Source organism: Dermacentor silvarum, chromosome 2 (assembly GCF_013339745.2).
Source record: "Dermacentor silvarum isolate Dsil-2018 chromosome 2, BIME_Dsil_1.4, whole genome shotgun sequence".
NCBI lineage: Eukaryota > Metazoa > Arthropoda > Arachnida > Ixodida > Ixodidae > Dermacentor > Dermacentor silvarum.
Window position 1 is genome coordinate 121,995,091 of NC_051155.1, and position 15,393 is coordinate 122,010,483.

The 15,393-nt window shown below is 48.5% G+C and overlaps 1 protein-coding gene across 1 annotated transcript in view; it reads left to right on the top strand.

Annotated features, from left to right (window-relative positions):
* Positions 1 to 15,393, top strand: part of LOC119440331 (retinal-specific phospholipid-transporting ATPase ABCA4-like) — a 139,998-nt gene that overhangs the window by 119,302 nt on the left and 5,303 nt on the right. The window contains exon 25 of the mRNA XM_049662870.1: positions 14,899 to 15,072. Within this exon, the coding sequence (XP_049518827.1) occupies positions 14,899 to 15,072 (174 nt within the window). The remainder of the gene's footprint in view (positions 1 to 14,898; positions 15,073 to 15,393) is intronic.

Below are 15,393 nucleotides of genomic sequence, written 5' to 3' on the forward strand. Positions count from 1 at the left end.
AGGGGGATGCGCATGCGCAGTGCGGATGTGGACGCCGCACGGCGGATGGATGGAGGGAGGAGTGACATAGCCCCGACCATAAGCTGCTTCGCATCTAAAAATATTACTTCCGTGTTCTTCCAAATGTTTGTTCACAATATCACTCCAGCTGTAACTTCTAGTACACTGAATTTTTATTTGTCATTTCCAATAACGACGTCCAGAAGGCAGGTACAGTGCCTTAAACTTGATTGTCATCTTTTGGCGCTGAAACAGGGTTGCCTGCGTTCTCTGAACGCCAGCGGTCCATTAGTTCCGCCATGGCCTCCGAGATTTGCGCACATCGGCTGGTTATCCGACTTAAAGTCCCTAGATTTTCTGCTTAAAGAAAGCAAAAACAATATCTAGGGACTTTAAGCCGGCTTGCGCAAATCGTGGATGCCACGGTTCCGCGGCGCGGGTGTTGCGTCGCCTGGAGAGAAGGCACCACGCTGCGTGGCGCCTCCTTCAGGCGTTTCCTCTAGTTGGGCAGTGCGCTCTGTCTCCCTGGCGTCTTTCGCAGCCTGTGGTGCCGCCTTCAGCCGCTTTTCTTCTTCTAGCTGGGCAGCGTCCATATGGACCAGTGCACGTTATGGCGTGCCCTGGTGTGGTGCGGTGTGGTGGGGTGGGGTGTGCCGTTGCGAACACCTGTTTTAAAATTGTGGCTAGTATCATCTTCAACCAATCTGCTTTGCAGGTAGCCATTCATGCTTACATCTATTGTCGATTACGGGAAAGCCACCACTTTTTTTTTTTAGAATCGCTTGTGAAAGATACACAATTCCGCCAGTTCAAAGGAAACAGATGAAGAGAGAGAGATTACTTTCACGAGAAATTGGAATATCCCCTTACCTAATACAAATATTTACTTACTAGCTTTTAAAAATACTCACCACTTAGAACTGAGAAACTGAAACCAACTATATAAGGTATATCTCGTCAGCAGAAATTTGAATCTCTAGCATCACATTAAAGATATACATCACAATACCTTTAAATCTATGGTTTAAAAGGAAAAAAAAGTTGCAGTGGCTTAGCTCGGCTATGCCAGGATATACGTAGCGTTAGCAAACGTTCAGCTGATTATTCTTAAGATTATTCTTAAGATTATTCTTAAGATTATTCTTATGAGTCAAGCTTCTCCGTTCTTCTGCGCCTTTGAGCAGCATTTGAGCTCTCCTTCTCCATGGCTATACCACACAGGCAAACGCCAGTCAGAAGCGCAGCGGCTCCAGCGCAGTGTCAGACGGTGACTGCACAGCGAGCGCGCGCCCGCGCCAGTGCGTCTACCACGGCTACGACGTCACTCCTCTGGAATGCGCAGACCGGCGGCGGTGATCCGCGCGCGGCGGCGGCGGAGTGCGCGAGAGGTGCCGGCTCCGGTAGCTCCGGTGCGCAAGCCGTGTGACATCACTGATCCTTGCGCATGCGCAGCACGGCTCTTGATGTGCCGCGCGAAACGGGCTTGGCTAGGCCAGTGTAGCTAACGCTACAAAATGTGTAGCAGTTTCACCCTAAAGGCGAAGCACCAATTGCGATAGCAAATTAGTAGAGAGCTATACGGAGTAAGGATAGTAGTTTTATCAGCTGTATAAACTTGGACATGCAGCAGCACCAGCAACGCGCAGAACGGTTGTCGACGCCGTCGGCGTTGTGTCCGCGTTCGCACCCAACGCGCGCGGCGTTTTTATATAAATACGTATTTGGTGCCGCAGCTAAACGTCACCTCCCCTCCCTCCCTCCCTCCCGTCCACCCACAGCCTTTCGCGCGACGGAAAAAGTTGCGTTTGCTCTCTATATATGAAAAGGCCGAGAGACGCTTAATTCTGCAGCCCTTCAGGGAGCACGGCGCAAAACGCGCGTTTGCTCTCCGACCTGCGTTCGCTCCCAGTGAAAGCGCGCGTTCCTCGCGCCCTTTCACTCGCTTATACAGCGTCCGGAGCGCGGCGACGATTTCATCGCCGTTGACGTCATACGAACCTCACGGCGACGACGACGGCGACGCCGACGGCAGAAATCTACTTCGGAGTGTCCATATGATTGCTATCACAATAAAACAATCATCAAAGCACAGAAGGCTCATGTTTCTACGTGACATGTGTATCACCGTATGACGTGTGTATCACCATAGAAACGTACGCCTTCTGTGGTATGAAGGATTTTTACAGCGAAGCTATTAAGGGCTAGTTCCACCAGGATCGTCTCCATGTGCAGAAAAAAAGTAGTCGCAGTTTCACCTGAAAGGCGAAGCATCAATTGCGATAGCAAATTTGTAGAGCTATACGGAGTGATAATAGCTTGATCAGCTGTATAAACTTGGACATGCAGCAGCACCGGCAACACGCAGAACTAATGTCGACGCTGTCGGCGTTTTGCCAGCGTTCACACAAAAAAAAGTTGTCGCAGTTTCACCTGAAAGGCGAAGCATCAATTGCGATAGCAAACTTGTAGAGAGCTATACGGAGTAATGATATTAGCTTGATCAGCTGTATAAACTTGGACATGCAGCAGCATGGGCAACACGCAGAACTGCTGTCGACGCCATCGGCGTTTTGCCCGCGTTCGCTCAACATGCGTGCGGCGTTGGTGACTGTTGCCGGAGCCTCTGATATAAATAGGCACTTGGTGCCGCAGCTAAACGTCACCTCCCTTCCCTCCCCCTCCCCCACGGCCTCTCGCGCGTTGGAAGAAGGTGCGTTTGCTCTACATATATGGTGATTGTAAAGGAGAAAAGAGACGCCTACTTCTGCAGCCCTTAAGCGAGCACGGCGCAGAACGCGCGTTTGTTCTCCGCCGTGCGTTCACTCCCCGTGAAAGACGCGCCCCTCGCGCCCTTTCACTCGCACATACAGCGTTCGGCGCGCGGCGACGATTTCATCTCCAAATGACGTCATACGGAACCTCACGGCGACGGCAGAAATCTGCTTTTGAGTGTCCATATAATTGCTATCGCAATAAAATGCGTGCGGCGTTGCTGACTGTTGCCGGAGCCTCTGCTATAAATAGGCACTGGGTGCCGCAGCTAAACGTCACCTCCATTTCCTCCCCCTCCCCCCCCCCGGCCTTTCGCGCGTCGGAAGAAGGCGCGTTTGCTCTACATATATGGTGATTGTAAAGGAGGAAAGAGACGCCTACTTCTGCAGCCCTTAAGGAAGCACGGCGCAGAACGCGCGTTTGTTCTCCGCCGTGGGTTCACTCCCCGTGAAAGAGCGCGTCCCTCGCGCCCTTTCACTCGCACATACAGCGTTCGGCGGCACGCGGCGTTGGCGCTGAGCCGTGCTCCCTCAAGGGCTGCAGAAGATAGCGCCAACCTTTCCCTTTCCCTCAAGAACCACTTACCACGCGGCGACGATTTCATCTCCATTGACGTCATACGGAACCTCACGGCGACGGCGACAACGACGGCGACGCCGACGGCAGAAATCTGCTTTGGAGTGTCCATATAATTGCTATCGCAATAAAACTCATTATGAGCATTGGCTCGAGCGCCGTCGTCTTCTTCCGCAGCTGGCTCCTTGGCGCCCCTAGGTTTGCGCTCGTGCCACTGCTCCCGCGTTCGTCGTCGTCGTCGTCTGCTTCCACAGCTGGTTGCGTTGCCGCTAATTATTCCAGCGTAGAATTTTCACTTCTCTTCTGTCGTCGTAATGGGAGGCCGCGTTTACATGGGTATTAGCCATTGCGTAAGGGGGTATGAGCCATTCATGAGCAACTGACGACGTGTACTAACTCATTCCCGCAACGCCACCGCGAACGCGCTCGGGAATTCTAACCTGAGGGCTTCCGAAGCCCAGTCGAAGAGCCCCGGACCCCGAGTTGAGGGGTCCATGACCAGGTTTCTACACGAGTTTCTCAACCGGTTGATGCCCAACGACGATACGCCCATTCTCATCATGGGGGCAATATTCGCTAGCAGACCCACAACAGTCACAGCTTCACTGGCTTCCATCTTAATATTAGTGGAAGCGCTCTGAATTTTTTTATAGTGTATCTGCGTATGCCGGGTGACCAGGTGTTGGTCATGTGATACATGTTATATATTGGTTGTTTTCTTCCTATAAACGTCAGTTGTTAGTCAGCGCCGTATTGTCGCCCCTTATTCTATTCATTTTGCCCGCGTCTATCGTGCTTTAGCTACCATGAAAGACAAGCTGGTTTATGATCTTTGGCTCTAGAATTAGGTAAAATGAATTGGAGCAGCAATGGAGCACCCCATATTTCGCTACATTTGATGAATAGGAAGTGCTCCGATTCGCGTTCCTTACGGAACTCTCCCTAATAATTTGACATTTTTGCGAAGGTTACGTTGCCGGCCGGCTAACCTGTTCTTACAGGCCGAAGCCCCGAAATTGAATCGTCAGCAGGGGCGTTGGAACTGACGTTGTACCGTGGTCAGAAATTCTGGACATGAACAAAGTAGCGACATTAGCTGCTAGGAGATAGAAATAGTAGCCGAAGCGCCCGGTCTTTCGCTGCATGTCATACTGTATAGCCACACAAGTCATGAACTGTATAGCCACACAAGCCATGAGCTGTAACTGCCCTGCGTATGACCAGCCAGACGTGTCCGCACCGCTGCTGTACTTTCGAGCCGAAGTTTGCTTTGAAAGCATTTCAGAGTTTCAAATATGGAAGCCGATGCAAATTAGCCCAATTTTCCACAAAACAACGATTTTCGCTGATAGATCGCGGATTGCACGGCTTCCATAAATAATTGAGGGCTTCCGCTTTCCATTCATTCCAACAGTTCGGCCCTAAGGTATGCATTATCAGTGCGTAATTGCATTTTCCCAAGCGTAAATTAGCCCAATTTTCCACAAAACAACGATTTTCGGTGATAGATCGCGGATTGCACGGCTTCCATAAATAATTGAGGGCTTCCGCTTTCCATTCATTCCAACAGTTCGGCCCTAAGGTATGCATTATCAGTGCGTAATTGCATTTTCCCAAGCGTAAATTAGCCCAATTTTCCACAAAACAACGATTTTCGGTGATAGATCGCGGATTGCACGGCTTCCATAAATAATTGAGGGCTTCCGCTTTCCATTCATTCCAACAGTTCGGCCCTAAGGTATGCATTATCAGTGCGTAATTGCATTTTCCCAAGCGTGCACATTACTGAGGCCAAGTAGACGTCTGTAGTATACAATTTGTTCATGCCAGGAACCGCTCTTGCGAGCGCGTGACCGATTGGTTTGGACAACGGCTGATCTATAGTTTTCCGATAAGGATAACGTCAGTTCACTGGTTCGTATCCGGCAACGGTATGATGTTCATTTGATGAATACATTGTCACAATGTGTCACTGTAAACTCGTGGGAATTGCATACTTGAAATTCTTAGTCAAGGTACCAGTCAAGATTGCACGTGCAGCGTGGTGACGGAGCGGGTGAACGGCAAGCAACGTCTTAGTGCATGCCAGTGAAAGTTCACGACGTTACTCTTCGCTTTGCCAATCTTTCCCAACCTGCGCCAATATTTGCTTCCACGTGCGCAGGACCTGAGCTTCACCGTGAGACCCGCCGAGTGTTTCGGCCTCCTTGGTGTCAACGGCGCTGGTAAAACGACCACGTTCAAGATACTGACGGGAGAGATACTTCCGCACGATGGCGACGCCTTCGTCAACGGATTCTCAGTCGTGCGCGAGGTTTCCCAGGTAAGCGGACATACTCGAAGAGCTGTGCCCCTCGATATAGTTCAACGCGAATAGTTGTGCACGTGTGCCTCATTAAAAAAAATAATAAAAAATAAAAAATAGGGAAGTTGTGTGCGAAAAGTTTTACTGTTGCGGACTAAAAACGAAAATGAAACAGAAGACCGCGTACTTGTGTGACCGTCCAGAAGCGGAATTGAATTTCTAGCGAACATGTTTATTTCGAGCAGATACACTTATAATTGAAGTTACCTGCAAGAAATAGCATGGTTTAAAAAGTTACCCGTAAACGACTGGCCCGTTTGAAACCTTGCCCGCATAAAGCTCTTTGAATCACTTGTTAATTTTTTTCAAAAAGGTAATAATTTATCGACACACATTTTACATCGCTAGAACATTGGTCACCCCCCTCCCACACACAATTTACTACGCTAAATTTCATTTTGGTTGCGTTCATAGTTCTCCCAGGACAACGGGCTGAATTCTGTACCACACGGAAAACACTCATAACGCTCTGGAGGACATGAATAGGTAATTTATGGCAAAGGCCGCGATTAAGCCACACACATTTAACATTGCCTAAACATTATTCATAACATGTGCCTTACTTTCGCCAAATACTGCTAAACCACGTCGATATAAGGAACTTTAATTCTCGATATAACGAACTATTACCATTTCGTAACTTCTTGTCCGTAGAACACCTTGTATTTACCCGCCGTGGTGGCTTAGTGGCGTTGCCGCAACGCTGCTAAGCACGAGGTCGCGGGATCAAATTCTGGCCGCGGCGACCGCATTTCGATGGGGGCGAAATGCAAGAACGCCCGTGTACCGTGGATTCGCTGCGCGTTCAAGAACCCCAGGTGGTCGAAATTAATCCGGCGTCCCCCACTACCGCGTGCCTCATAATGAGATTGTGGTTTTAACAGGCAAAAACCCCTGAATATAATATTACGTTGTTGGGCGTGGCGTCGGTGCCGATAAGGTATTAGACAGTTTTAGTTTAGCGTTAGCGTAATAGCGGGGTTACGGGAAATAGCGTTACCGTTCCGCAAACGAACTTTGCAGAAAGAGAGTTTTAGTATAGCGTGATAGCGTAGTTTACGTGCGGGACGCTATTCCATTACGCTTTGAATTTCGCATACACAGGGCACCTAATTCTATGTGTGTGTGCGTCCGGAAAGTGCGATAGGCAGCGCAATGGAAGCCAGGAGCGCGTTGTATTTTTACTTCCCATGTCCGTCGATCTGCAACGAAACAGACAAGCAGTACACGCTGTCTATCATAGCCTCCGAAATCCTCCAATCTCAGAGGCCATATGTCGTCGTCGCGCCTATCTCCCGACTTTAGCGACAGATGGCACTCGCATCTCAGAAAAAATTTCTCTCGTTAGGCTTAGGCGCGTTCGAAACGAGAAGCGATCTCGAAAATTCCTCAAGATTAGCCATAACACTCTCTCGGCGAAGCGGCATGAGACTAAACAAAAGCCGTTTACGCAGTCGTTTGCTACGAACGAAGTGAATTCTACAAAAACAACGCCAAATTCAGTTCGAAGCGGGCGACCGGGACCGCCGCCATGTTTTACGTACACTACGTACACCACGCTAACACGGTAACGTTAAATCTGAGAAATAGCGTGCGCACGGTAAACGGTATGGGTCGGTTAGCGTTCTGCGCATGCGCACTTCGATCCCGCTATTCCGGTACGCCCGTTATTCCGGTAACCACGCTAAACTAAAACTGTCTGTTAACTCTGAGAAATAGCGTGCGCACGGTAAACGGTATGGGTCGGTTAGCGTTCTGCGCATGCGCACTTCGATCCCGCTATTCCGGTACGCCCGCTATTCCGGTAACCACGCTAAACTAAAACTGTCTATTGACGGCAAAGTGGGGCCAGGTGGCCGCACGTGCTATAGAGATCACTTTCGGTACCGATGGTCGGGCTAGCGTGTGCACACCAGATAGCCACACCATCGTCGTCGTCATCGCCGTAGTATGAGCACCGACCACGGAATCGTCAGCGTGTCACAAATAACAACCATTCGTGACAATATAATGCCTTTAAAGGGGCCGAGAACGAGGCTTTGCCAATTTTCGTCTAACCTCTGATAACACATACACTTAAACATTTGCCTGCACGTTCTCGCTCTACGTTCCATATATTTCCTCAACATACAAAATTCCTGATTGACTTTCTTTCTTTTTGTTTTCAGGAAACCGTAAAAACAGGCATGCTATGACATTTTAAGCGCTTCTAGACACATTCACAGCATCGATGCAAAAAAAAAAAGAAAAAAAGAAAACGAAGCATGCTCCGCTGATTCGCCGCATCCTACCGGCTGTATATGTTGCTGACGTAAAACTGTAGCGCGCTCCCCAACAAATACGCTCGCGTCTGTTGCAACTGTTGCGCTATATTTACGCCCCATACAACTGCAGGCGGAGAAAAGCAGCTAGCCTCTTTGCGCTTACGTTTCATCCAACATACCTGCGCATTGTGCACGCAAGACAGACGTTTGGAATGTGAACATATCTGTTTATAGAACAACCTACGCTAGAAACTGAAACTCAATTATCTATGCCGCAGAGCCGTCATCAAAGCGGTGATTGCCCTTTTTTCAACACGTGACAATGTTGTTGCGGTGCACATACGTTCTGACGAAACGTATGCTCATACTTTCCTTCATGAATGCTTAATTCAAGCGGCGTCTAGACATAGTATCACTGCTTTGTGTCTCGCCTCGTAGTTCCGTCGCTACCTGGGCTACTGTCCGCAGCGCGATGGCCTTTTGGAATTGCTGACCGGCGTGGAGACCCTGGTGTTGTACACCCGACTGCGCGGCATCGCGCTCACCGAAGAGTACCTCAACACGCTGATCTCTATTTTTCACCTGGAGGATATCGCTGACCAGACTGTGGAAAGATACAGGTGCGCTTAGCTAACTGTTTCACTTTGCATTTACTTTATATATGAGTATACAGGCAAATTCGATAACACATGGAGAAGCAGGAATAAAATTTTTTTTAAATGCGGAGGAAGAACAATGATAGGCCGAATTTGACACCCATCCGACGGTAGCCGGAGCTACACAAAAAGCCCATACGGCTTTATCCGAGAAAATCTTCCCAACTTAGATCGTCATGGTCAGGGGATCGAACCCGGGACCAACTCCTTTCCGTGGCGTTCGCACTACCATATCACCAGGAAGCTACCAGATCGCAGAGTGAAGTCACATTATTCGATAACTCGAAGCGCAGGGCAACGGAATATTGAAAATCAGTTCTGCGGAAACCCCAATATACGAAGGAAAAAATCAGAGGTACAGCTTCTACGCCAACGAGTACAGCAGCCGGGCGAGACTTTTCCTAGCTATATTGAGGATGTGTTGGATCCCTGCAGCAGGAGGATGAGAAGAACAAACATATTCTGTTTCCCTAGGTTTACCGCAGCAAGCACATGCGTCTCCGTCCTTCGTGTACCTCGCTTTATAACTACGCCTTCTAAGGCATCCTGATCTCGCTTCGAATAGTGAGGAGTTTCCCTTTGACTTATCGCAAATTGTTTCTTTCCTGATTTAGTTTTTGCCTTTGATGTAGTTACCCATAGCAGGTGTCTTTTCCATTGCCGCCACCCATGAGATTGTCTCAGCCTCTCTCACTTTGCGTTTAGCGTTCTTTGTTGCCGTGTTGCTGACCATATCGGTGGCATACTTGCTGGTAAGCTTCCTAGTTCTTTTCCTCCACTGTGAGTCTATGTTTTTCCAGCACAAGTATCTGAACACTCTCCGAGCCCATTTGCTTTCTTCTATATTTCGTGCATTTACTATTAGCTTCCCTCACTTCAAAATTTGTCCAGCCCATATGACCCTGCCCAGCTTCATCTGTAGTCTTCCCCTGAGCGCCCAATGCGAGGCGCCCCACTGACCTTTGGTTGCCATCGAATCCTGATTGTACCCCTGATTCAAGCGAACAACCGCATTTCCAAATGTAAGTCCTGGAACCATAATACCCCGGGGCACTGGTACCTATTGTATCTCCATAGCGCTCCGCGTTTCATTATGAGCGCATTTCTCTTCCCTTTTGCTATTATCGTTTTTTTCTGTGTCTTCAGATAGCTATCGTCTTCGTTTATCCACAGAGCAGGGTATTTGTATTCTTTTACCCGAGGTATTTCCTGGCCCTGTATTAGCACTGTCCGTTCACTGTTTTCATTGAACACCATGAAGCCTGATTTTTTAATGCTAAATTTTAATTCTAGATTCTCACATTCTTCTCCACAGATATCAGCCAGACGTTGCAGATCAATTTGCTCGTTAGCATGCAACACAATGTCGTCCGCATAAAATAAACCTGGAAGCTGCTACTTAACTATTGTGCCGGCTTGTTTGTATGAGAGGTTAAACCCGATATTGATTCCTTCTAGCGCCCTATCCATCCTTATCCATTCGTCCTATCCATCCTTATTTACATCATAAACAGCAGCGGGGATAAAGGGTTCCCCTGTCTCAGCCCCTTGTTGATATCAACTTTATCCTAGCTCCTCATCCCTTCCCATTCAAACCAAACGATATTTTCCCGGTAAATCTCCCGCAATATCTGTATACAGGTTGCCGATGCCTGCTCCTTCCAGAATATCCCACAAAAATTCTGCGGTCTGCGTTGTCATGCGCTCCGGTATTGTCTAAAAAAGCCACATGCAATGCTCTCCTTTCTTCTCTGGATATTTCTATCCACTGAGTGAGAACGAAAACGTTATCATCCAGACGCCTACCGATTCTGAAGCAATTTTGAAGTTCTGCCTATATGCCATTTTGTTCTGCCCATGCTTGCAGTTTAATTTAATCGCCTGCATTGCTAACCTGCATATTACCGATCTAATGGTCAACGGTCTATTTCTCACATTGGCTTACGATTAGAGGAGGCAAGTGGAATTGAAATGTGGCGTCGTCATGCTGCAAAGAAGCTAGCTTCTCTACCAACACACACCCACTATCCCTTTCCATCGACCCCCATACGTAAGCGGCACCCCTTCCCCGCTTTCTTCCATACCGGAGCCCTAAGTGCGCGTGATTTATTTTCTACAGCGAAGTTTGTAAGGGCTAGTTCCCCCAGGATCGTGTCCGCGTGTAGAAAAAAAGACTATCATCAGCAGCATTTAGGCTCCATGTGTGGGGTGGTTTGGCTCCATGAGCGTAGCGGTTTCCCGCCAGTTGTGACTTAGCACAGGTGTCAAAACGGATGACTAACATGACAGATAGGTCACGACATCAATAACATCACATGCTCGTCAGATATGTCACGATTAACGATAGTAAAGTCACGTGTGGCGCATACCCGCAATGAATATGCGGGTATATGAGCCAGGGACAAGAAATAAGAAAGGAAGGCCGGAAGGAAAGAAATAAAGAACGAGGTAAAGAAAGAAAGAAGGAATGTAAGAAAGAAATCACGTGTGGCTCATACCTGCGTTGGATAAGTGGGTATGAGCCGCCAAGAGCAGGAGCGGGAGAGATCTCACAGGATCTTGACGCTGCCATGCAGTGTGCCGCGGCTACGAACAGTGTAGCTCAAACGCTAGTCTATGACGATAGGGCGGACTTGGCGTAGCAAACGCACTACTTGGCCGTGGCGCCGGGCGAAAACAAGACGACGCTGTTACATTCTAGTACGCTGTACCGCTGTCCTTGCTCTTTGACGAACATGCCGAAGACGCTAAACATAATCAATAATAATAATATATAAATTCACTATAGCAACATTCACTACAGCAGTCCCACCATAGTCACAGCTTTGCTGGCTTCCATCTTCACAGTAGTAGAAGGGCTCTGAATATTTCCCCGTCCTCTTTCTGCTGTGCGTCGCAGTTTGTGGCGATATTGCGCGTACTGCAATGGGTAATTTAGTGAAGCCGCCTGCCATAATCGTTGACGTTGCAGGTTGGGAGTGCGTCTCACGTAGAGGCATTTATGTGCGTGACGTTGACTCAATGGCTCGGGGCGAGTCTGCCTGGAGAGAAAGGGCCCACGGCCTTTCGTTTGAAATGTCAACCGTTTTCGGGCAGTGCAGCGGTTTGATACTGTGCAGAGACGATCGTCACAGGCCGATATATGCACCGCGCTTGTGGGTCTTCAATGCCCCAACCCGGTGAGGGGCTGCAGCTGAAATTTGTCCTGAAATTTCGCACACTCTTCTTCACTATAGTGAGCCCTCCTTCCTATCGGAGAATCAAGGTGACATCCACAAATGAATCCATTTCAAAGGCACTGCCTGCTAAGTCATCAATTTTGGCACGTGACTTCGGTAAATCATCCAATGTAGAACGCGAGAAATTGACACTGTAAGTAGTCCACGCAGCAAAAAAGGAAGAGAAAAAAGAAAAGGCGGGGATACTTAGGGCTCCGGTACGGAAGAAAGCGGGGCAGGAAGGCCGTTTGCGGACGCTTGTCGATGCAAAGGGAGATAGTGCGCTTTACGGAGATTTACAATTACGGCTGTATGACCAACATCTCCGATTAGAGTGGGGCGATGGGATTATTTATTTCTGCAAGATATAAATACCTGCTATACCGTTTTGTTGAAGTGAACCATTCTCGTGTACTTATGTATATCTGGCCTTCTCGGAAGCTAAACCATGGTTGCTTAGCACAGAGAACAAGGGTGCAAAATTTTAAAGACGTAGGTTAAGGGCCCCGTGTCCCAGAAAATCCGGTGTGTGAGGTCGCTGGCGTCCGTATGAGAAAAATCTACCCCAACCACGCATCCCGACCGACGGAGGCCCTCCGCTTGGCGAAGAGGCGTTACTGAACTAATTGAATTTCTAAAAGTAAAATACGCCAAAAAATTCGTAAAGTGCGATTTACAAACAACCTTCAGACATTATAGCGTCAGATTGTACTTTGAATATACGAGAAAACATAATTCTGTTACACGGAAACTCAAACACAAACCCCTTTTTATTGCTGCCGTTTGAGCTTTGTCTTAGTCGGAGTGTTTTCCAACACCAGCCAGATGGCGCTCGCCTCCGCGGCAGCGTGCACCGTGCGGGAAAAAAAAAAAAAACCAGAAAGCTCTCCAAGCTTCGTGCATAGCGTTCGCCGCCAGCGTTTCCAGGTAAACGTTACGGTTACATAAGCTGTACTTGCCGGGAAGCGTGAGAAGCAGTAGGGGATCTTTGAATGCTATCGCGTTCTATTCTTAGAAGGCGAAGCTTAAGCGTCCCTCAAGTATTTTTTTTATGGTGTACGGAGTGCTTTGCTGAACTATTCTAAACAAGAAATACTAACTTATTGCGAAGTTTGAACACAAAGAAAGCTGTAGTAAGCACAAAAAAAATCTTATTTTAATGTTGGTAGAAAAAAAATTGAAGTACATTGGTTTTAGCAAAAATTGGTTGCAACGCGCATTCCAGCGTGTCTACTTCATGCAGTAGTGACTTCCGAGTTGTTCATTCTGTAGAGGTTTTATTGCGATAGCTGTTATGTGGAGACTCGCCGTCGGCGTTACTGTGATGTTCCGTATGAAGTTGAATTGAATTCTGGAGTGTTACGCGCCAAAACCACGATTTCATTGAGGCACGCCGGAGGGGAGGGGGCGGCTCCGGATTAATTTTGGCCATCAGGGAATCTTTCACATGCCCCCAATGAACGAAACATGGGCGTTTTTGCATTTAGACCCCCATCGAAATGCGGCCGCCGCGGCCGTAATTTGATCCCGCAAGCTCGTGCTGAGTAGCGCAACACCTTAGCCGCTAAGCCACCGCGGCTGGTCCGTATAAAGTATCGCGGCCGCACGCCGTCTGCTGTAGGTGCGAGCGAAAGGTTGCGACGGTGAGCCAAGAAGGATGGTGGCTTGATGTGGCAATGTCTTCTCGCGCTCGCAAGGAAGGGTGGCGGGGAGGTTAAGCACCGTATTCTCACGCACACACGGAAGGGGAGGGGGGGGGGGGGGGGCGGTTGCGGGGAGACGTGCGCGCGGTAGGAGAGGTGGTGAAGGGAGCAGGTTAGTGTGCATCTCTTCTTTTACTCCAGCTGCGGAGACTAAGCGAGACCGCGCACGAGCTTATGGTTTCATATGCGCTGTGGTCTCGCGCGCCTAGTTCGCCGCTGTTGCTGCTTGTCATAACGCCAGCGTTCTAACAGCAAGTGTTCGCGGTCATCGAGTGAGATGTGTCCGTGTTTGCCTGTGCGAGCCTTTAAACGTGCTTGTTAATTTAGTTAGTAAGCGTATGATTGCAGCTGATAAAACGACTAACGTTACTTCGTATAGCTGTTTTTTTTACAGCGAAGCTGTCTATGGCTAGGGTACCGTGGATTTTTCGCGTCCTTCAGCAAATCTGTGTGTGCAAAAACACAGCTCCAGATTTTTATGCGAAATCGCGTCATTCTATGCAAAAGCTTATACGTATCGTCACTTGGATATGCATTTTCAGTAGACTAGTTATCAATAGGCACCATTTTCAAGATCAGTAGACTCTCAGGTAGATAATAAGGGTTTCTTAAAGATTTGCCGCTGTGCGACCCGCGTCGGCCATGTGCACGCCTGCAGCGCCCTCTCTTTGTCATCGTTCCAAGCGCTTGCGTGCCTAGTTTCCTTCCGGTCTCCCGGCGTGGCGGTCTCGTCGAGCATGTATACTTTCCTCCGGCTCCCTGAGGTGGCGGTAGTCTTCCACGCGAATGTATGCTGCCGATGAAGGATGCCGCTCAAAATAAGTCTGTGTGCGTGTGTCTTTCCTCGGGACGACCTCCGTCACCGCTCAAGAGAAATAACATTTGCTCATACCTTTGATCTAAATTATGTGTCACCTCTATGTTGTGTAATCGGGCAATCCACCTTCACAGCAGTGGAATGGCGCGTTATTTTATTGGCTGAATATGTTGATCATACATTCAACATTTCTAAGGCAACTAGTGTCAGAGCTTTAGACGTTCGGGAGCCGTAGTCGGGAGTGTGCCATTCAAATGAATACACTTTTTCCTTTCATTCGCGTGCACTCCTGTATTAAATGTTCTCCACCTTTCTCCTATTAAAATTCTTCTTTCTCTCCTCCTGCAATAAACTTGGTTTTTGCTCAAGCGCCTAATTTTCAAGAAAGAGAAGCATTGGCCACGTGTCATGGCCATTGAACGTCGGGTATGTATCTGTGAACTTGTGTGTGCGCTATGTGTGTGAATGTTTTCAGTGTGCGCGCTTGTGTGCTATGTGCGCGCACTATGTATGCGGATGTATTGCAGTTCCGGCAACCGGCGCAAGCTGTCCATGTGCATCTCGATGATCGGCATGCCTAACGTGCTGCTCCTGGACGAGCCGTACGCCGGGGTTGGGACGACATCGCGGAAGCGCATCGTGAATTATCTCAGTGCACTGCAGCGTGTTGCCAAGATGTCCATCGTGCTGACCTCACACAAGTAGGGGCCCTTCTGTTTCAGCCCTTTTAACAGCGAAGCTGTTTAAGCTATCAGTAAAACCGTGCTCGTCGATCGAAAAAACAGTAATTGTGGGCTGATCCTGCCGGTAGTGCAGAAAGGGTCCAAGCGCAATGGCATGGCTTGGGACTCCTTAAGCTTAGTCGGTTATCGATTGCAAATCGATAGCCAGTCAATAGGTAATCGATAATCAATGAATATTCAATAAATTCCGGAAAAGGGTAGGGATGACTTGGTAGTGCTTAGCCTAGCCCAAATACGTGACCAATACCTTGCGATAGCCAATCAATAGCCAGTCAATAC